This window comes from Pseudophryne corroboree, chromosome 4 (genome assembly GCF_028390025.1).
Source record: "Pseudophryne corroboree isolate aPseCor3 chromosome 4, aPseCor3.hap2, whole genome shotgun sequence".
Classification (NCBI taxonomy): domain Eukaryota; kingdom Metazoa; phylum Chordata; class Amphibia; order Anura; family Myobatrachidae; genus Pseudophryne; species Pseudophryne corroboree.
In genome coordinates, this window is record NC_086447.1 from 869,733,034 (window position 1) to 869,753,997 (window position 20,964).

At 47.2% G+C, this 20,964-nt stretch overlaps 1 protein-coding gene and 2 pseudogenes across 1 annotated transcript in view; 2 read left to right on the forward strand and 1 right to left on the reverse strand.

The window, feature by feature from the left end:
• The window catches only part of LOC134911016 (solute carrier family 22 member 7-like), a 55,355-nt gene that overhangs the window by 10,819 nt on the left and 23,572 nt on the right, over positions 1 to 20,964 (forward strand). Inside the window, exons 2-5 of the mRNA XM_063919408.1 lie at positions 3,935 to 4,038; positions 9,589 to 9,743; positions 19,349 to 19,517; positions 20,703 to 20,826. Coding sequence (XP_063775478.1) covers positions 3,935 to 4,038; positions 9,589 to 9,743; positions 19,349 to 19,517; positions 20,703 to 20,826 — 552 coding nt within the window. The remainder of the gene's footprint in view (positions 1 to 3,934; positions 4,039 to 9,588; positions 9,744 to 19,348; positions 19,518 to 20,702; positions 20,827 to 20,964) is intronic.
• Positions 10,778 to 10,896, reverse strand: LOC134912433 (5S ribosomal RNA; annotated as a pseudogene).
• On the forward strand, positions 18,437 to 18,555 carry LOC134912434 (5S ribosomal RNA; annotated as a pseudogene).

A 20,964-nucleotide genomic window follows, 5' to 3' on the forward strand; every position in this document is an offset into this window, starting at 1 on the left:
TACTTCTGGGGTGGGAGTGCACTGCACAATCCAATACTGTAGCTGCTCTTGTACATGGTCCATGGTGCTGCGACTGGGTGCTGGCATCCTCCCGTGTACACACCGCTGCCTCCCTCTCCCCTCCCCCATCTCAGAGTCAGAAAAAGGTAGCTCTGCCTGCCGTAATGTGTAAAAGGGTACTCTGCCTGTTGTAAATGTAAAAGGGGACTCCGCCTGCCGTAATGTGTAAAAGGGGATCCTGCCTGCCGTAATGTGTAACAGGGGACTCTACCTTCCATAATGTGTAAAAGGGGACTCTGCCTGGCGTAATTTGAATAATGGAGACTACTGTGCAGCGTAATATGAATTGGTATTGTTTTTAGGCCATGCCCCTTCCCCATGAAGCCACGCCCCTATATATTTTGCACGCACGTAAGGTGCGCACTGGCCCTATTTTATATATGGGGCCCTATTTTATATATGGGGGGGGCGCTGATGCTGTTTCTTGCACACAGTGCTAAAATGTGTAATTACGGCACTGGTGTGCGGGGCAGGCGATGCGGAGCTACGGGGGCGGCCATATAGGGAAAAGCCAATCCCGGGTATACCGGGATTGACCATTTTTCAATCCCGATCCCCGGGATTGAAAAAATGGCCCGGGATTGGCCTCCCTAGTCCCGGTGTCCCCTCACTCTTAGGACACATGTAATACAGACAGTCCCGTTGTCTCCTCACTCTCAGGACACATGTAATGCAGACAGTCCCAGTGTCCCTTCACTCTCAGGACATATGTCATACAGACAGTCCCGGTGTCCCCTCACTCACAGGACACATGTAATAGAGACAGTCCCAGTGTCCCCTCACTCTCAGGACACCTGTAATAGAGACAGTCCCAGTGTCCCCTCACTCTCAGGACACATGTAATAGAGACAGTCCCAGTGTCCCCTCACTCACAGGACACATGTAAAACAGACAGACCCAGTGCCCCTCAGGACACATGTAATACAAACAGTGTCGGTGTCCCCTCACTTTCAGGACACATGTAATACAGGGAGTCCTAATGTCCCCTTATACTGAGGAGACATGTTATATTGGCAGTCCATATCTCACTTCAGCACGGATGACAGTGAGGTAAGTCAATGTGCTAGGACCGAACGGGGTGGCTTCCTATATAATAAAAGGCTAAATGCTCCTCACCTCTGTTATGTACACCGGTGGCCACTGGAGGCCGCCACACAGACCAAATGAAAGTGATCATGCAGGGAGATGTTACAGACTGCTGCTAATTACGCGAAAATACTGATCAGACTTTCACACTTACTGAACATGGAGAGAGGGTGCTGGCGAGAGAGAGACCTGGGGTAGGGGTAGGTTTTTGGTATGGCAGTTTATAACAACCTTTCATATTCAATATTGACTGGATTTTTTATCCTTTTGTTTGATTTCCACTTACAGTTACATTAATCTGACGCTGCTCCTCACCTCTGTGGTGCCGCCGACAGCCACTGGAGGGACAAAGACACAGACACGCACATCCTATGTACACTGCACCCCCCACCATATACTGCCCCTGTATACACACTGCACCCTTACACCCCTCCATATAGTGCCCGCCATATACAGGGCGGGTGTGGTATGCGTGACCAGCTGTCAGGAGACCGCCGGTCAGCATACGTTACCGGCAACGGATTCCCGGCGAGGGGTGGCAAGTGCAGCAAGCCCCTTGCAGGCTTGCTGCGCTGGCCATGCTGCGGGCTCTGTGGCACAGTTTCTGTTCCTACTCTATGGGTGTCGTGGACACCCACGAGTGGGAATAGTCCCTGTTGGTCGGCATGACAACCGTCAGGATTGTGAGGAGGTGGGATGTAGGAGGAGGTTATGTGACTGCCGGTCACATGACTACATCCCATACATGGCATATACTGCTTCTGCCAGTGCTTAAAGTGGTCCTAGAGAGGTGGTGGAACTCACCCCCCCTTCTCACGGTGGCAATTCAACAAAGGTATTGCGCGCGCCGTAGGGGCGTGGTCTCAAAAAAGGGGCGTGTTACACAATAGTAATAACACCCACAGTAGTAGAACCCCATAATACACATAACGCCTACAACAGTAGCGCCTCTTATACAATGCCCACAGTGGTAGCGCCCCTTATATAGAGCCCATAGTAGTGGTGCCCCTTATGCAATGCTCGCAATAGCAGTGCCCCTTATGACCCCAGGAGTGATGCCCCTTATGAAGTGCCCCCTTTACAATGCCCTCATTAGTAGTGCCCCCAGTAGTAATGCCCTTAACGGTAATGCCCCCAGTCGTTTAGCCCCTGTAGTTATGACCCCTTGTAGTTTAGCCCCCAGTAGTAATGCCTCCAAGTAGTAATGCCCCCAGTAGTTTAACCCCTGTAGTTACGCCCCCAGTAGTAATGCCACTGTAGTTATGCCCCCAGTAGTAATGCCCTCCTGTAGTTTGCCCCCTGTAGTTTGCACCCAGTAGTAATGTCTCCCAGTAGTTTGCCCCCAGTAGTAATGCCCTCAGTAGATGCCCCTCTGTAGTTTGCCCCCAGTAGTAATGCCTTCCCAGTAGTAATGCCCTCCTGTAGTTTGCCCCCAGTAGTAATGTCCCCCAGTAGTTTGCCCCCCAGTAGTAATGTCCCCCAGTAGTTTGCCCCCCAGTAGATGCCCCTGAGTAGCTTGCCCCCCAGTAGTAATGCCCTCCTGTAGTTTGCCCCCTTGTAGTAATGTCCCCCAGTAGTACTGCCCCTCAGTAGTCTGTCCCCCAGTAGTAATGCCCTTCTGTAGTTTGCCCCCAGTAGTAATGTCCCCCAGTAAATGCCCCCCAGTAAATGCCCCCCAGTAGTAATGCCTCCAGTAGATGCCCCTCAGTAGTTTGCCCCCCAGTAGTAATGCCCCCGTAGTAATGCCCTCTCAGTAGTTTGCCCCCCAGCTGCTACACAAATTTAAAAAAAAAAAAAACACAGCACACACCATACTTACCAAGCCCAGCTCCGTGTCCGCCCGCTGCAGTCCTCTCGCCGCCCGCTCCTCTGCACTATGAGAGAGACGTCATGACGTCTCTCCCATAGCGCGCACTGACTGAGCCGGAAGCCGGAGCTCAGTACTGAGCTCCTGCCTCCGGCTGCCGCTGTGCGGGAAGACGGGCGTCCGCTGGTAACACACTCTCAGCGGGCGCCCTTCATCTCCCTGCAGCGACGGGGACACATCGCCGGGTTAGGTGAGCCAGAGGAGGCGGAACTGCGTTCCGTCTCCAAGTGGAACTGACGGAACGCAGTTCCGGCCCGTTCCGGCTCACTTTAACCCCTGGCTTCTGCCATATACGGTATGCTCTGCACCCCCTTCTCCATATACTATGCTGCAGCTCCAGGTTTCTTGCCATTCCAGGAGTCGGAAACAAGTAGCAAAAATAACCAGGAAATGGATGTAGGAACCACAAGATGGCCCAACAGCACTCAGAGTGGAGGGAGAAAGTGAATCAGTCTGGCATGAAGGGGTGAGACCCTGTGTGGGGTGACCAGTGCGGTGACCGGGAGGAGGAGGGTCAGCACTGGGGCTGCAGATTATGCTGTGAGGAGGCAGATAATCGTCTCAACTGCTCTATATATACTGTGCTCCAGTGGAGGGGCGGGGTCCTGTGCTTGCCCCTCCCACACCCCGCACAAGCCATGCCCAGACCCTTCCGGCCAGCTGCTGGTGGCTACTGGTGTACTCTACCCCCAGACAGTGCAAGAGCCTGTGTAAACAGATTTGGATATCCTTTTTTAAAGTTTGCAGAGTGGTGGAAAGTCTGGTAGGGCAAGGGAGTGAGCGCAGTGATGTGGAGCAGCACGGGAGAAATCCCAGAGGAGGAGTTTACACCATCAGATTACAGAGGCAGATCCGTAGTATAGATAAGCCGCATGGGGTGCGTTCAGTAAAATAAACCTCTGTTTTCTCCTTATGTTACAGTGGAATCTGGTGTGTGAAAAGAAATGGCTGAATCAAGCGTTGGTCAGTTTCTTTTACGGTGGACTCACAGTGGGGGCCATCACCATTGGATATCTGTCTGACAGGTGAGTGAGACCAGGTGGGCCTGAAGCTGCAGCGTATGGAAGGAATAGCGAATATGAGCAGACTAGGGTGTGCTGATAGACAGGTGTATGACTGGACGTGAAAGTGTGAGTGCAGGCTGGTGTGTATGTATGGACATGATAGTGTGAGTGCAGGCTGGCGTGTATGTATGGACATGATAGTGTGAGTGCAGGCTGGTGTGTATGTATGGTCATGATAGTGTGAGTGCAGGCTGGTGTGTATGTATGGTCATGATAGTGTGAGTGCAGGCTGGTGTGTATGTATGGTCATGATAGTGTGAGTGCAGGCTGGTGTGTATGTATGGTCATGATAGTGTGAGTGCAGGCTGGTGTGTATGTATGGTCATGATAGTGTGAGTGCAGGCTGGTGTGTATGTATGGACATGATAGTGTGAGTGCAGGCTGGTGTGTATGTATGGACATGATAGTGTGAGTGCAGGCTGGTGTGTATGTATGGACATGATAGTGTGAGTGCAGGCTGGTGTGTATGTATGGACATGATAGTGTGAGTGCAGGCTGGTGTGTATGTATGGACATGATAGTGTGAGTGTGAGTTCAGGCTGGTGTGTATGAATGGGTATGATACTGTGAGTGCAGGCTGGTGTGTATAAATGGATATGATAGTGTGAGTTCAGGCTGGTGTGTATGAATGGGTATGATAGTGTGAGTGCAGGCTGGTGTGTATGAATGGGTGTGATAGTGTGAGTGCAGGCTGGTGTGTATGAATGGACATGATAGTGTGAGTGCAGGCTGGTGTGTATGTATGGACATGATAGTGTGAGTGCAGGCTGGTGTGTATGTATGGACATGATAGTGTGAGTGCAGGCTGGTGTGTATGTATGGACATGATAGTGTGAGTGCAGGCTGGTGTGTATGTATGGACATGATAGTGTGAGTGTGAGTTCAGGCTGGTGTGTATGAATGGGTATGATAGTGTGAGTGCAGGCTGGTGTGTATAAATGGATATGATAGTGTGAGTTCAGGCTGGTGTGTATGAATGGGTATGATAGTGTGAGTGCAGGCTGGTGTGTATGTATGGACATGATAGTGTGAGTGCAGGCTGGTGTGTATGTATGGACATGATAGTGTGAGTGCAGGCTGGTGTGTATGTATGGACATGATAGTGTGAGTGTGAGTTCAGGCTGGTGTGTATGAATGGGTATGATAGTGTGAGTGCAGACTGGTGTGTATAAATGGATATGATAGTGTGAGTTCAGGCTGGTGTGTATGAATGGGTATGATAGTGTGAGTGCAGGCTGGTGTGTATGAATGGGTGTGATAGTGTGAGTGCAGGCTGGTGTGTATGAATGGACATGATAGTGTGAGTGCAGGCTGGTGTGTATGAATGGACATGATAGTGTGAGTGCAGGATGGTGTGTATGTCTGGACATGATACTGTGAGTGCAGGCTGGTGTGTATAAATGGACATGATAGTGTGAGTGCAGGCTGGTGTGTATGTATGGACATGATAGTGTGAGTGTGAGTTCAGGCTGGTGTGTATGAATGGGTATGATAGTGTGAGTGCAGGCTGGTGTGTATAAATGGATATGATAGTGTGAGTTCAGGCTGGTGTGTATGAATGGGTATGATAGTGTGAGTGCAGGCTGGTGTGTATGAATGGGTGTGATAGTGTGAGTGCAGGCTGGTGTGTATGAATGGACATGATAGTGTGAGTGCAGGATGGTGTGTATGTCTGGACATGATACTGTGAGTGCAGGCTGGTGTGTATAAATGGACATGATAGTGTGAGTGCAAGCTGGTGTGTATGCATGTACATGATAGGGTGAGTGCAGGCTGGTGTGTATGAATTGGAATGATAGTGTGAGTGCAGGCTGGTGTGTATGAATGGGAATGATAGTGTGAGTGCAGGCTGGTGTGTATGAATGAATGGTCATGATAGTGTGAGTGCAGGCTGGTGTGTATGTATGGACATGATAGTGTGAGTGCAGGCTGGTGTGTATATATGGACATGATAGTGTGAGTGCAGGCTGGTGTGTATGTATGGACATGATAGTGTGAGTGCAGGCTGGTGTGTATGTATGGACATGATACTGTGAGTGCAGGCTGGTGTGTATTATTCTGACTCAATAACCAGGCTGTAAGTGTAAGGCTCCTGAGACAATTCCTCTGTGTATGTCTAAAATTAACTAGTACTCACACCAAGAGACCTGGGGGGTTATTCCGAGTTGATTGCTCATTGCTGATTTTTGCAGCGCAGCAATCAGTTAAAAAAGCGGCAAAACTGCGCATGCGTAACTATGCACCACAATGTGCGGGCACGTCGTACAGGTACATAGAGGATCGGTGCTAGGCGATGGATTTAGCGAAAATTCCATTCACACAGCTGATCGCAAGGAGATTGACAGGAAGAAGGCGTTTATGGGTGTCAACTGACCGTTTTCTGGGAGTGTTTGGAAAAACTCAGGTGTGTCCAAGCGTTTGCAGGGCGGGTGTCTGACGTAAATTCCGGGACTGGACAGGCTGAAGTGATCGCAAGGGCTGAGTAAGTCCAGAGCTACTCTGAAATTGAGAAAAACGTTTTCGTTCCGCTCGGCTGCACACGCGTTTGCACACTTGAAATACTCTCCCCCGTGGGCGGCGACTATGCGTTTGCATGGCTGCTAAAAGTAGCTAGCGAGCGATCAACTCGGAATGAGGGCCCTTGTCAGATAGTGTCAACACAACTGAAGAGGCATGTATGAAGAATCCAGATGAGGGTTTATTTCAAGCTGATATTCTTGTAGTTATGCACAAAACTGTAGGTGAAAAGATGATAATTTACTAGAGTTAGTCAGGAAGCTAAAATGACAGACACATACAAGGGGTTGTGTAGGTGGTCTTCAGTTTGCCAGCGGCCAGGCTCCCGATGACCAGCATACCGGCGCCGAAATCCCGACCGCCGGCATACAGACAGCTTTTCTCCCTCTTGGGGGTCCACGACCCCCCTGGAGGGAGAATAGATAGCATGGAGCCATAGCACGCCACCGTGCCCGCAAGGGGCTCATTTGCGCTCGCCCAGCTGTTGGTATTCCGGCAGTCAGGATTCCGGCGCCGGTATGCTGGCCGCCGGGAGCGCAACCGCCGGCATAACATACTACACCCGGGTTGTGTCTATCTATTTCCTAGTGGGTTAAGGGACATTTGACCCACATGACACGCAAGGGAATGGGAGGAGCAAGTTCGGCAAACGGTCCTAGAAATGGACCCCCGCGGGCTTGCTTTGCTCACCAAGCTTTGGGCACGGTGGCTCGCTCCGCTCCGCTCGCCACCTGATAACTAAAGGTAATAGTTGGTGGCGTGAATAATGAAAGTAGTATTCTGCCATCCTTACTCTGCCCCCTGACGTCACAGGTCCCTTAGCCCACTAGGATTTAGCGCATCTACCACACACAAGGTGCTGGAGACAGGATGAGGGAAGGACTAATGACATCAGAACCTAGCTACAGGAAATCAGGAGGGACAAATTTTAACAAGATGTGTGAGTGCAGGCTGGTGTGTATGAATGGGTATGATAGGGTGAGTGCAGGCTGGTGTGTATAAATGGACATGATAGGGTGAGTAGGAGTTCAGGCTGGTGTGTTTATGAATGGACAGGTGAGTACAGGCTATTGTTATACTGTAGACAGAAGAGTGTGAGTGAAGCCGCTATATATGGATAGACAGGTGAGTGTAGGATGGTGTGTATGGAAGGACACAAGAATTGCAGCAACTGTATAGACTAAATTGCTCTAGGTTATAGTGGGGTCTATACTGTATATTAATGGCTATGATTTTGCCTATTTAATTAACATCTGCTTAATGAAAAGGCCCCATTATTCTATAGAACATGCAGAGGATCCGTTACTCATAACCAGGGGCGGATTGGGAACAAAAAGCGGCCCTGGAAGAATCTGTACTAGTGGCCCCACATGGGCAGCACCAGAGGTGTAAGGTCTAGCCATGGCAGCAGCACCCTCCCCCCCAAGACTTTCCAGATAGTGGGCATGTCCAGCATCAAGGGGGAAGTTAAAAAGAAATAAAATTATTATTATGAGCACATTATATGATACACCTTCAGAATTTAGGAAACTATATAATTCTTTAGAATGATATATTTTCTTGCTTATTACACCAACCGTATCGCAATCACAATTCACTCAATCTTATATGTCAGCCAAGCAGGCAGACAGAGCATACACTAGATCATCTGCAATCACAGGCTAAGTGGCAAAGAAATTTTCATATATGCAAATTGTTTGGCATCTTATTCATTATGTCTATAAATAGGACCTCATGTCCTCAAACGAAACAGGCCCCACGGGTGCGCCGGCCCACCAGGGATCTTCCCTGTAGGCCCTATGGCCAATCCGCCTCTGCTCATAACTTAGGGCACTGCCATGTAGAAATATTGCCATGTTAAAAGTTCTTGAGCTCGAGGGTGATTTAAATGACCTGTGTCCAGGGGTGGATTTAGGGGGCTACAATGACGCAATCACGCCTCCACCACCCACCCATTTAGAGGCCATTGCCCCTATTATACAGACCTGGCTGCATGCATAGGGCAGCCGTAAAGTCGGTAAGCATGTCTCAAAGGAGAGAGCCTATCGAGAGAGCATGCGATAAGTGGTGGGATGCATCCTGCCCCCGGAGAGAGACAGAATGTGTTTACATCACAAACATAACTAGACCGACTTCAGGTAAACAGGAACCTCAGGGAAACTGGAACCTCCCAGCATGCATTGCAAAAGACATCACTTCCTGCCGTCTATAATATACTTTGTAAAGCATTTTTCTTTACTAGCATGAAGCTATAGAGACTCTGGGGTAGATCTATCAAACCTTGGGGCGAAATAAAGTGGAGAGAAATAAAGTTCCAACCAATCAGCTCCTGTAATTTTTCTAACACAGCCTGTAACACGGCAGTTATGAGCTGATTGGTTATAATATATTATATGAGCTGGATTTACATTACTGGGGTCTACAGTCACACGGGTGGCTCCATCCCCTTTTGTTGCTGAAAAAGCAAAATATTTAACACTTGCATACCCTCCAAGTGTACCTTTTTGGCCGGTACAGTACCGTTTTTTTATGGCGCTGTACCGGCCAAAAAGGGCTTTGTACTGATTTTTTACTCACTAAGGGGTCTATTTACTAAGCCTTGGATGGAGATAAAGTCGCTGGAGATAAAGTACCAGCCAATCAGCTCCTAACTGTCATTTTTCAAACACAGCTTGTGGCATGGCAGTTAGGAGCCGATAGGCTGGTACTTTATCTCCATCTACTTTATCTCCATCCAAGGCTTAATAAATAGACCCCTAAATCTCCATTGAAAGTATAGGAAAGGGGACGTGGCCACGCCCCCTTTCCTAATTTGTACCGGTTTTTGAGTGTAAAATGTTGGAGGGTATCCACTTGTAATGTGCAAGGAATTGGTCAATCTAACCTACATACTTCTGACTAGAACGTCTGTATTATGAGATGATGCTATGTAACTGTTTGCTGTGTGTACAGGATGTATAGAGATAACACAATGGTTATTTTTATGTCTTTTAGGTATGGCCGCAGGTTGCTGTTACTGCTTTCATTTATCCTGGCTCTGGGGTTTGGGATGATGTCAGCGGCTTCCGTGTCATACCTAATGCTTGCAATAAGCCTGTCGCTCTCTGGATTTTGCTTCTCTGGGCTCACTATCACTGTTGTGGCCCTAAGTAAGTGGTTCTGAGCATGGTGAGACTGGGCTAGAATAAGTGCATTCATGAGCTGTAGAACAAATACTTGGCAGGAGTATAAAGGGCTGTGGAAATACATTTTTGGTTGGAATTGAGGACTTTGAACCTGGGAATCTGGGTAAAGCGTCAAGGGCTGAACATGAAAACTTAAGAGAATATTAACAACTGCAGAATAAAACTTTAGAGAGAAAGTTCTAGGGCTGTAGCACAAGACTTGAGGGAACACTGAAGGATGGAGGAAGAGTTAAAGGGGAGATATAAGGCTGTGGAATAAAACATGAGGTTATATGAAGGGCTGTTCCACTTACCTTAATGACCCCTCAAGTTCTGATCACCAACATGAAGGACTGTGAACAAAACTCGATGGGAGATTAAAGGATGTGGAACAAAACTTCAGGGGACACAAAAGAACTGTAGAACCAGAGCTGAGTTGACATTAGGACTGTGGAACAGGAATTGGTGAAGATCTGGGTCTGTGGGACAAGACTTTAGGGGAATTAAGAACATGGACTAAGATGTGGAGAAGATTGATGGCTGAGGAACAAGACTTGATAGAGATTAAACAAAAGGAGAGAAAGAAGACTCTTTTGTGGGTGCACTCTTGTATATTTGTGAAAGTATCAAAGAAATAGATTAAAATTCAATATTTATTGTAGATAGACATAAAACATATAGTAGTTGAATATACAAATGAAAAATGAAAATAAAGGGAAAAAGTACATAAAAACAATGGAACCGATAATATAGGTGTTAATGTCAGATAGTGGTTCAAAAAGCTACCTGGGTGACTGCAATCTTTCAAATATATGGTCAATCCATCAAAGTCTCAATTGGCTGCCTAAACTGTATATTTATTGAAGTCGAGCTAGACACTTAGCGCCTCAATGGTAGTTTAGTGATGTGACCGGCTGTGTTATTTATACCTAGCTTTAGGATACAGATAGAGAACAGATTGAAATAAGGAAAAATGAATCTGCTGTCGGTGTTAGACACTGAGCCTGGCCGTCTAAAATTTTCTACTAAACCGAGTATTCCTCAAGAGTCTCCCACTTGAGTACTGACTTGGCCCAACACTGCTTAGCTTCCAAGATCGGAAGGATTCGGGCGTTACCAGTGTGGTATGATAGTAGAGAATTGATGATTGCTTCTGGAATCACTGATGAGAGTTCATGAATACCATAAATGGTGGAGGAAAATCATGAGTACAAAGAGAGGGGGAGATGAAATTAAAAGAGGGATCTGCTGCCAATGTTAGACAGAGGTGAACCCCTGAATCAATGGTGAGAGTCCCGAAATTATAGTGATAGTCAGAAAATGAAGGTTTTCTTTGAAACGGTAGTTCTTATGAATAAATGATGATAACTAATCAATATGAAGAAGGAACAAAGAAGAAAAATTCTGTAAATGATATCACAATATTGATACTGATTGTAGATAATATCTATCATGGAAATTGTGCATATGTGTCCTTAATTAGTTGATAGAAATACTTACACCTCTATAATGAGATGAATATAGGCAGAAATAGGGGAGAACACAAGAAGTCAATTGGTAGATAATTAAAGTAAATTAAATGGATTAAGGGATCCACAGTGAGAAATGAATAAATCTCAAAAATGCAGCAACTGGAATAATATGCTTGATGCCATTATTAACGAGCTAAGGCAAAAGAAAAAAAGCTATGATAGCTTTGATAGTGCAAAAAGACAGATCATAAGAGAAAATGAATAAAGCCACTGTAATGAATAAGTTTGAATGGTACTTCAGTGGTATATATTACACATATAGGAAAAATGACAATTTTGATAGCACGGGTGTCCTGAAGACAGATATTACCCGTGCCGGTGTCTCTATGAAGATCAGATGCTGTGTAGCGGAAGAATCAGGTGCCGTGGATCCAGGGGGCTGAAAAAGTCGCTTGGCTGGCTTTGAATACCGAAGGATCCGTGCTCACAGGGTGATCATGATAAAGTCCAATGTGCCGGAATCGGAAGCAACTCAGTGGATGCAGGATGCGGCGCAGGGAAGCAGTGGGGAATGCCCGTGAGCGGCCGTGTCCGAGTCCGGGATTGTAGTAGACAGTGGAGATTGTCCGTGAACAGCCGTTCAGAGTCTGTGATTGTATTGTACATACATGCCGTGTATGCTTCCAATTCCGGCACATTGGACTTTATCATGATCACCCTGTGACCACGGATCCTTCGGTATTCAACGCCAGCCAAGCGGCTTTTTCAGCCCCCTGGATCCACGGCACCTGATTCTTCCGCTACACAGCATCTGATCTTCATAGAGACACCGGCACGGGTAATATCTGTCTTCAGGACACCCGTGCTATCAAAATTGTCATTTCTCTGACGTCCTAGTGGATGCTGGGACTCCGTCAGGACCATGGGGATTAGCGGCTCCGCAGGAGACAGGGCACAAAAATAAAAGCTTTAGGACTAGGTGGTGTGCACTGGCTCCTCCCCCTATGACCCTCCTCCAAGCCCCAGTTAGGTTTTTGTGCCCGTCCGAGCAGGGTGCAATCTAGGTGGCTCTCCTAAAGAGCTGCTTAGAAAAAGTTATTAGGTTTTTTATTTTCAGTGAGTCCTGCTGGCAACAGGCTCACTGCAACGAGGGACTTAGGGGAGAAGAAGTGAACTCACCTGCGTGCAGGATGGATTGGCTTCTTAGGCTACTGGACACCATTAGCTCCAGAGGGATCGAACACAGGCCCAGCCATGGAGTCCGGTCCCGGAGCCGCGCCGCCGACCCCCTTGCAGATGCCAAAAAGTGAAGAGGTCCAGAAACCGGCGGCAGAAGACTTTTCAGTCTTCATGAGGTAGCGCACAGCACTGCAGCTGTGCGCCATTGTTGTCAGCACACTTCACACCAGCGGTCACTGAGGGTGCAGGGCGCTGGGAGGGGGGGGGCCCTGGGCAGCAATGATAATACCTTGTTCTGGCTAAAAATACATCACCTATAGCCCCTGGGGCTATATGGATGTATTTAACCCCTGCCAGGTCTCACAAACACCGGGAGAAGAGCCCGCCGAAATAGGGGGCGGGGCCTATCTCCTCAGCACACAGCGCCATTTTCCTGCACAGCTCCGCTGCGAGGAAGGCTCCCAGGACTCTCCCCTGCACTGCACTACAGAAACAGGGTAAAAAAGCAGAGAGGGGGGGGCACTTTTTTGGCGATATTGATATATTAAGCTGCTATAAAGGAAACAACACTTCTGTAGGGTTTTTCCTATATATTTATAGCGCTTGGGTGTGTGCTGGCAAACTCTCCCTCTGTCTCCCCAAAGGGCTAGTGGGGTCCTGTCTTCGATAAGAGCATTCCCTGTGTGTCTGCTGTGTGTCGGTACGTGTGTGTCGACATGTATGAGGACGATGTTGGTGTGGAGGCGGAGCAATTGCCGGTAATGGTGATGTCACCCCCTAGGGAGTCGACACCGGAATGGATGGCTTTGTTTATGGAATTACGTGATAATGTCAGCACGTTACAAAAATCAGTTGACGACATGAGACGGCCGGCAAACCAGTTAGTACCTGTCCAGGCGTCTCAGACACCGTCAGGGGCTGTAAAACGCCCTTTACCTCAGTCGGTCGACACAGACCCAGACACGGACACCGAATCTAGTGTCGACGGTGAAGAAACAAACGTATTTTCCAGTAGGGCCACACGTTATATGATCACGGCAATGAAGGAGGCTTTGCATATCTCTGATACTGCAAGTACCACAAAAAGGGGTATTATGTGGGGTCTGAAAAAACTACCTGTAGTTTTTCCTGAATCAGAGGAATTGAATGAAGTGTGTGATGAAGCGTGGGTTAACCCCGATAGAAAACTGCTAATTTCAAAGAAGTTATTGGCATTATATCCTTTCCCGCCAGAGGTTAGGGCGCGCTGGGAAACACCCCCTAGGGTGGATAAGGAACTCACACGCTTATCAAAACAAGTGGCGTTACCGTCTCCTGAAACGGCCACCCTCAAGGATCCAGCTGATAGGAGGCTGGAAACTACCCTGAAAAGTATATACACTCATACTGGTGTTATACTGCGACCAGCCATCGCCTCTGCATGGATGTGCAGTGCTGGGGTGGTTTGGTCGGATTCCCTGACTGAAAATATTGATACCCTGGATAGGGACAGTATTTTATTGACTATAGAGCAATTAAAGGATGCTTTTCTTTATATGCGAGATGCTCAGAGGGATATTTGCACTCTGGCATCGAGAGTAAGTGCGATGTCCATATCTGCCAGAAGAAGTTTATGGACGCGACAGTGGTCAGGTGATGCGGATTCCAAACGGCATATGGAAGTATTGCCGTATAAAGGGGAGGAATTATTTGGGGTCGGTCTATCGGATTTGGTGGCCACGGCAACAGCCGGGAAATCCACCTTTTTACCTCAGGTCCCCTCCCAACAGAAAAAGACACCGTCTTTTCAGCCGCAGTCCTTTCGTTCCTATAAGAACAAGCGGGCAAAAGGACAGTCATATCTGCCCCGAGGCAAAGGAAAGGGTAAGAGAGTGCACCAAGCAGCTCCCTCCCAGGAGCAGAAGCCCTCCCCGGCTTCTGAAAAGCCCTCAGCATGACGTTGGGGCTTTACAAGCGGACTCAGGGGCGGTGGGGGGTCGACTCAAGAATTTCAGCGCACAGTGGGCTCACTCACAGGTGGACCCCTGGATCCTGCAGGTAGTATCTCAGGGTTACAGGTTGGAATTCGAGAAGTCTCCCCCTCGCCGGTTCCTAAAGTCTGCTCTGCCAACGTCTCCCTCAGACAGGGCGACGGTATTGGAAGCCATTCACAAGCTGTATTCTCAGCAGGTGATAGTCAAGGTACCCCTCCTACAACAGGGAAAGGGGTATTATTCCACACTATTTGTGGTACCGAAGCCGGACGGCTCGGTAAGACCTATTCTAAATCTGAAATCTTTGAACCTGTACATACAAAAATTCAAGTTCAAGATGGAGTCACTCAGAGCAGTGATAGCGAATCTGGAAGAAGGGGACTTTATGGTGTCCCTGGACATCAAGGATGCTTACCTGCATGTCCCAATTTGCTCTTCACATCAAGGGTACCTCAGGTTCGTGGTGCAAAACTGTCATTATCAGTTTCAGACGCTGCCGTTTGGATTGTCCACGGCACCTCGGGTCTTTACCAAGGTAATGGCCGAAATTATGTTTCTTCTGCGAAGAAAAGGCGTATTAATTATCCCTTACTTGGACGATCTCCTGATAAGGGCAAGGTCCAGAGAACAGCTGGGGGACGTAGTAGCACTAACCCAAGTAGTGCTGCAACAGCACGGGTGGATTCTGAATTTTCCAAAATCTCAATTGACCCCGACGACACGTCTGCTGTTCCTGGGAATGATTCTGGACACGGTTCAGAAAAAGGTGTTTCTTCCGGAGGAGAAAGCCAGGGAGTTATCCGAACTTGTCAGGAACCTCCTAAAACCAGGAAAAGTGTCTGTGCATCAATGCACAAGAGTCCTGGGAAAAATGGTGGCTTCTTACGAAGCGATTCCATTCGGCAGATTCCACGCACGAACTTTTCAGTGGGATCTGCTGGACAAATGGTCCGGATCGCATCTGCAGATGCATCAGCGGATAACTTTGTCTCCACGGACAAGGGTGTCTCTTCTGTGGTGGTTGCAGAGTGCTCATCTGTTAGAAGGCCGCAGATTCGGCATACAGGACTGGGTCCTGGTGACCACGGATGCCAGTCTGAGAGGCTGGGGAGCGGTCACACAGGGAAGAAACTTCCAGGGAGTGTGGTCAAGCCTGGAGATGTCTCTTCACATAAATATACTGGAGCTAAGAGCGATTTACAATGCTCTAAGCCTGGCAAAACCCCTGCTTCAGGGTCAGCCGGTGTTGATCCAGTCGGACAACATCACGGCAGTCGCCCACGTAAACAGACAGGGCGGCACAAGAAGCAGGAGGGCAATGGCAGAAGCTGCAAGGATTCTTCGCTGGGCGGAAGATCATGTGATAGCACTGTCAGCAGTGTTCATTCCGGGAGTGGACAACTGGGAAGCGGACTTCCTCAGCAGACACGATCTACACCCGGGAGAGTGGGGACTTCATCCAGAAGTCTTCCACATGATTGTGAACCGTTGGGAAAAACCAAAGGTGGATATGATGGCGTCCCGCCTCAACAAAAAACTGGACAGGTATTGCGCCAGGTCAAGAGACCCTCAGGCAATAGCTGTGGACGCTCTGGTAACACCGTGGGTGTTCCAGTCAGTGTATGTGTTTCCTCCTCTGCCTCTCATACCAAAAGTACTGAGAATTATACGGCAAAGGGGAGTAAGAACAATACTCGTGGCTCCGGATTGGCCAAGAAGAACTTGGTACCCGGAACTTCAGGAGATGCTCACGGAAGATCCGTGGCCTCTACCTCTAAGACGGGACCTGCTTCAGCAGGGACCGTGTCTATTCCAAGACTTACCGCGGCTGCGTTTGACGGCATGGCGGTTGAACGCCGAATTCTAAGGGAAAAAGGCATTCCGGAAGAGGTCATCCCTACCCTGGTAAAAGCCAGGAAGGAGGTGACTGCACAACATTATCACCGCATTTGGAGAAAATATGTTGCGTGGTGTGAGGCCAGGAAGGCCCCGACGGAGGAATTTCAACTGGGTCGATTCCTACATTTCCTGCAAACAGGATTGTCTATGGGCCTCAAATTAGGGTCCATTAAGGTTCAAATTTCGGCCCTGTCGATTTTCTTCCAGAAAGAATTGGCTTCAGTTCCTGAAGTCCAGACTTTTGTAAAAGGAGTACTACATATACAGCCCCTGGTTGTGCCCCCAGTGGCTCCGTGGGATCTTAATGTAGTTTTGGATTTTCTCAAATCCCATTGGTTTGAGCCACTCAAATCGGTGGATTTGAAATATCTTACATGGAAAGTAACCATGCTACTGGTCCTGGCTTCAGCCAGGAGAGTGTCAGAATTGGCGGCTTTATCGTATAAAAGCCCATATCTGATTTTCCATTCGGACAGGGCAGAACTGCGGACGCGTCCTCAGTTTCTGCCTAAGGTGGTTTCAGCGTTTCACCTGAACCAGCCTATTGTGGTGCCTGCGGCTACTAGCGATTTGGAGGATTCCAAGTTGCTGGACGTTGTCAGGGCATTGAAAATATATATTTCAAGGACGGCTGGAGTCAGAAAATCTGACTCGCTGTTTATACTGTATGCACCCAACAAGCTGGGTGCTCCTGCTTCTAAGCAGACGATTGCTCGTTGGATTTGTAGCACAATTCAACTTGCACATTCTGTGGCAGGCCTACCACAGCCTAAATCTATCAAGGCCCATTCCACAAGGAAGGTGGGCTCATCTTGGGCGGCTGCCCGAGGGGTCTCGGCATTACAACTCTGCCGAGCAGCTACGTGGTCGGGGGAGAACACGTTTGTAAAATTCTACAAATTTGATACCCTGGCTAAAGAGGACCTGGAGTTCTCTCATTCGGTGCTGCAGAGTCATCCGCACTCTCCCGCCCGTTTGGGAGCTTTGGTATAATCCCCATGGTCCTGACGGAGTCCCAGCATCCACTAGGACGTCAGAGAAAATAAGATTTTACTTACCGATAAATCTATTTCTCGTAGTCCGTAGTGGATGCTGGGCGCCCATCCCAAGTGCGGATTGTCTGCAATACTTGTACATAGTTATTGTTACAAAAAAATCGGGTTGTTATTGTTGTGAGCCGTCTGTTCAGAGGCTCCTACGTTTGTCATACTGTTAACTGGGTTCAGATCACAAGTTGTACGGTGTGATTGGTGTGGCTGGTATGAGTCTTACCCGGGATTCAAAATCCTTCCTTATTGTGTACGCTCGTCCGGGCACAGTATCCTAACTGAGGCTTGGAGGAGGGTCATAGGGGGAGGAGCCAGTGCACACCACCTAGTCCTAAAGCTTTTATTTTTGTGCCCTGTCTCCTGCGGAGCCGCTAATCCCCATGGTCCTGACGGAGTCCCAGCATCCACTACGGACTACGAGAAATAGATTTATCGGTAAGTAAAATCTTATTTTTTCCTATATGTGTAATATATACCACTGAAGTACCATTCAAACTTACAGTGGCTTTATTGATTTTCTCTTATGATCTGTCTTTTAGCACTATCAAAGCTATCATAGCTTTTTTTCTTTTGCCTTAGCTCTTTAATAATGGCATCAAGCATATTATTCCAGTTGCTGCATTTTTGAGATTTATTCATTTCTCACTGTGGATCCCTTAATCCATTTAATTTACTTTAATTATCTACCAATTGACTTCTTGTGTTCTCCCCTATTTCTGCCTATATTCATCTCATTATAGAGGTGTAAGTATTTCTATCAACTAATTAAGGACACATATGCACAATTTCCATGATAGATATTATCTACAATCAGTATCAATATTGTGATATCATTTACAGAATTTTTCTTCTTTGTTCCTTCTTCATATTGATTAGTTATCATCATTTATTCATAAGAACTACCGTTTCAAAGAAAACCTTCATTTTCTGACTATCACTATAATTTCGGGACTCTCACCATTGATTCAGGGGTTCACCTCTGTCTAACATTGGCAGCAGATCCCTCTTTTCATTTCATCTCCCCCTCTCTTTGTACTCATGATTTTCCTCCACCATTTATGCTATTCATGAACTCTCATCAGTGATTCCAGAAGCAATCATCAATTCTCTACTATCATACCACACTGGTAACGCCCGAATCCTTCCGATCTTGGAAGCTAAGCAGTGTTGGGCCAAGTCAGTACTCAAGTGGGAGACTCTTGAGGAATACTCGGTTTAGTAGAAAATTTTGGACGGCCAGGCTCAATGTCTAACACCGACAGCAGATTCATTTTTCCTTATTTCAATCTGTTCTCTATCTGTATCCTAAAGCTAGGTATAAATAACACAGCCGGTCACATCACTAAACTACCATTGAGGCCCTAAGTGCTCGACTTCAATAAATATACAGTTTAGGCAGCCAATTGAGACTTTTATGGATTGACCATATATTTGAAAGATTGCAGTCACCCAGGTAGCTTTTTGAACCACTATCTGACATTAACACCTATATTATCGGTTCCATTGTTTTTATGTACTTTGTCCCTTTATTTTCATTTTTCATTTGTATATTCAACTACTATATGTTTTATGTCTATCTACAATAAATATTGAATTTTAATCTATTTCTTTGATACTTTCACAAATATACAAGAGTGAACCCACAAAAGAGTCTTCTTTCTCTCCTTTTGTTTAATATGTTTTGCTACTGACTCTGGGTGCATCGCCAAATTGAGATCGATTAGAACATTTTTTTTAATTTCCTTTATCAGTGTATTTTGGTAAATAAACTATCTGTTGTTTAAATCTACTTATCAACTGTGCGGTATAACCCCGATACAAGACTTGATAGAGGTCTGGGGCTGTGGAACAAGATTTGATGGAGATATAGGGCTTTGAAACAAGACTTGATGGAGATATGGGGCTGTGGACCAAGATGTGGATGAGGTCTAGGGCTGAGGAACAGGACTTGGTGGAGACCTAGGACTGTGGAACAAGACTTGAGGATTTGTATTGAGAGTTTCTCTTTATCTCTACAGGTGTGGAGTGGGTGGACACAGAACACCGAACAGTCGCAGGGATCATTACCAGTTTCACCTGGAGCTTGGGAAGTGCAATTCTGGCCCTGCTGGCATATTTGCTTAGAGATTGGCGTTGGTTAGTGGTGGTTATCACTGCTCCATGTGTGCTGGGCATAATCAGCATCTGGTAAGCGATGGCAAAAGGGCTTTATTGTTATTATTATTATTATTATTATTATTATCTTTTATTTATATGGCGCCAAAAGGGTTCCGCAGCGCCCAATTACAGAGTACATATGCACATAATCAAAACAGGAAAACAGTGACTTACAGTTGAAGACAATATAGGACAAGTACAGGGTAACTAAGCATAACTACACTAGTAAACAACATAGAGATAAGTATCAAGGTGGCCACAAAACTGCTGGGATTTGGGCAGTTTAGGATTATTAAAGTAAGAAAAGGATAAGCACATGAGGGAAGAGGGCCCTACTCGTGAGAGCTTACATTCTAAGGGCTTTATAGGCATAACACAATTTTGGGCCATATGTTCTGCAGTGGTTCTCAAACTCGGTCCTCAGGACCCCACACAGTGCATGTTTTGCAGGTAACCCAGCAGGTGCACAGGTGTATTCATTACTCACTGACACATTTTAAAAGGTCCACAGGTGGAGCTAATTATTTAACTTGTTATTCTGTGAGACCTGCAAAACATGCACTGTGTGGGGTCCTGAGGACCGAGTTTGAGAACCTGTGTTCTAATGCAACGCAGGTATCTGTACATTGGTGGTCATTCCGAGTTGATCGCTAGCTGCATTCGTTCGCTGTGCAGCGATGAGTAAAAAAAAACGGCAGTTCTGCGCATGCGTATGCGGCGCAATGCGCACGTGCGACGTACTATTACAACGAACGATGTCGTTTCACACAGTGTCTAGCGATGCTTTTCAGTCACACTGGCTGCCGCAGAGTGATTGACATGAAGTGGGCGTTTCTGGGCGTCAACTGACCGTTTTCAGGGAGTGTTTGGAAAAACGCAGGCGTGCCAGGAAAAACGCAGGCGTGGCTGGGCGAACGCAGGGCGTGTTTGTGAAGACTTCAAAACATGAACTGAATAGTCTGAAGTGATCGCAAGCGCTGAGTAGGTTTTGAGCTACTCTGAAACTGCACAAAAAAACTTTGTAGCCGCTCTGTGATCCATTCGTTCGCACTTCTACTAAGCTAAAATACACTCCCAGAGGGAGGCGGCATAGCGTTTGTACGGCAGCTAAAAACAGCTAGCAAGCTAACAACTCGGAATGACCACCATAGTGTGATACACTGTGGTTTGATTCTGTGATGTAATGCTCTGAAATACATTTATTCTCTGTGCTAGGTGGCTTTCAGAATCTGCTAGATGGCTGCTGACTGAGGGTAAGCCTGAGAAAGCAGAAACTGAGCTGATGCGATGTGCTGCAAGTAATGGACAGAGATTGGATACTTTCAGCAAGAACAGTGAGGTGAGATGGTCTGCAGTAACTATCATTTTATTATTCTTCTGCCGGCAATTTATGTTCTTACCTGAAGCTGGACATCCAGATTGTGCTGCAGCTCACCACAGTACTGGGAAAACTCTTGAGAAGGCCACATACTGTATC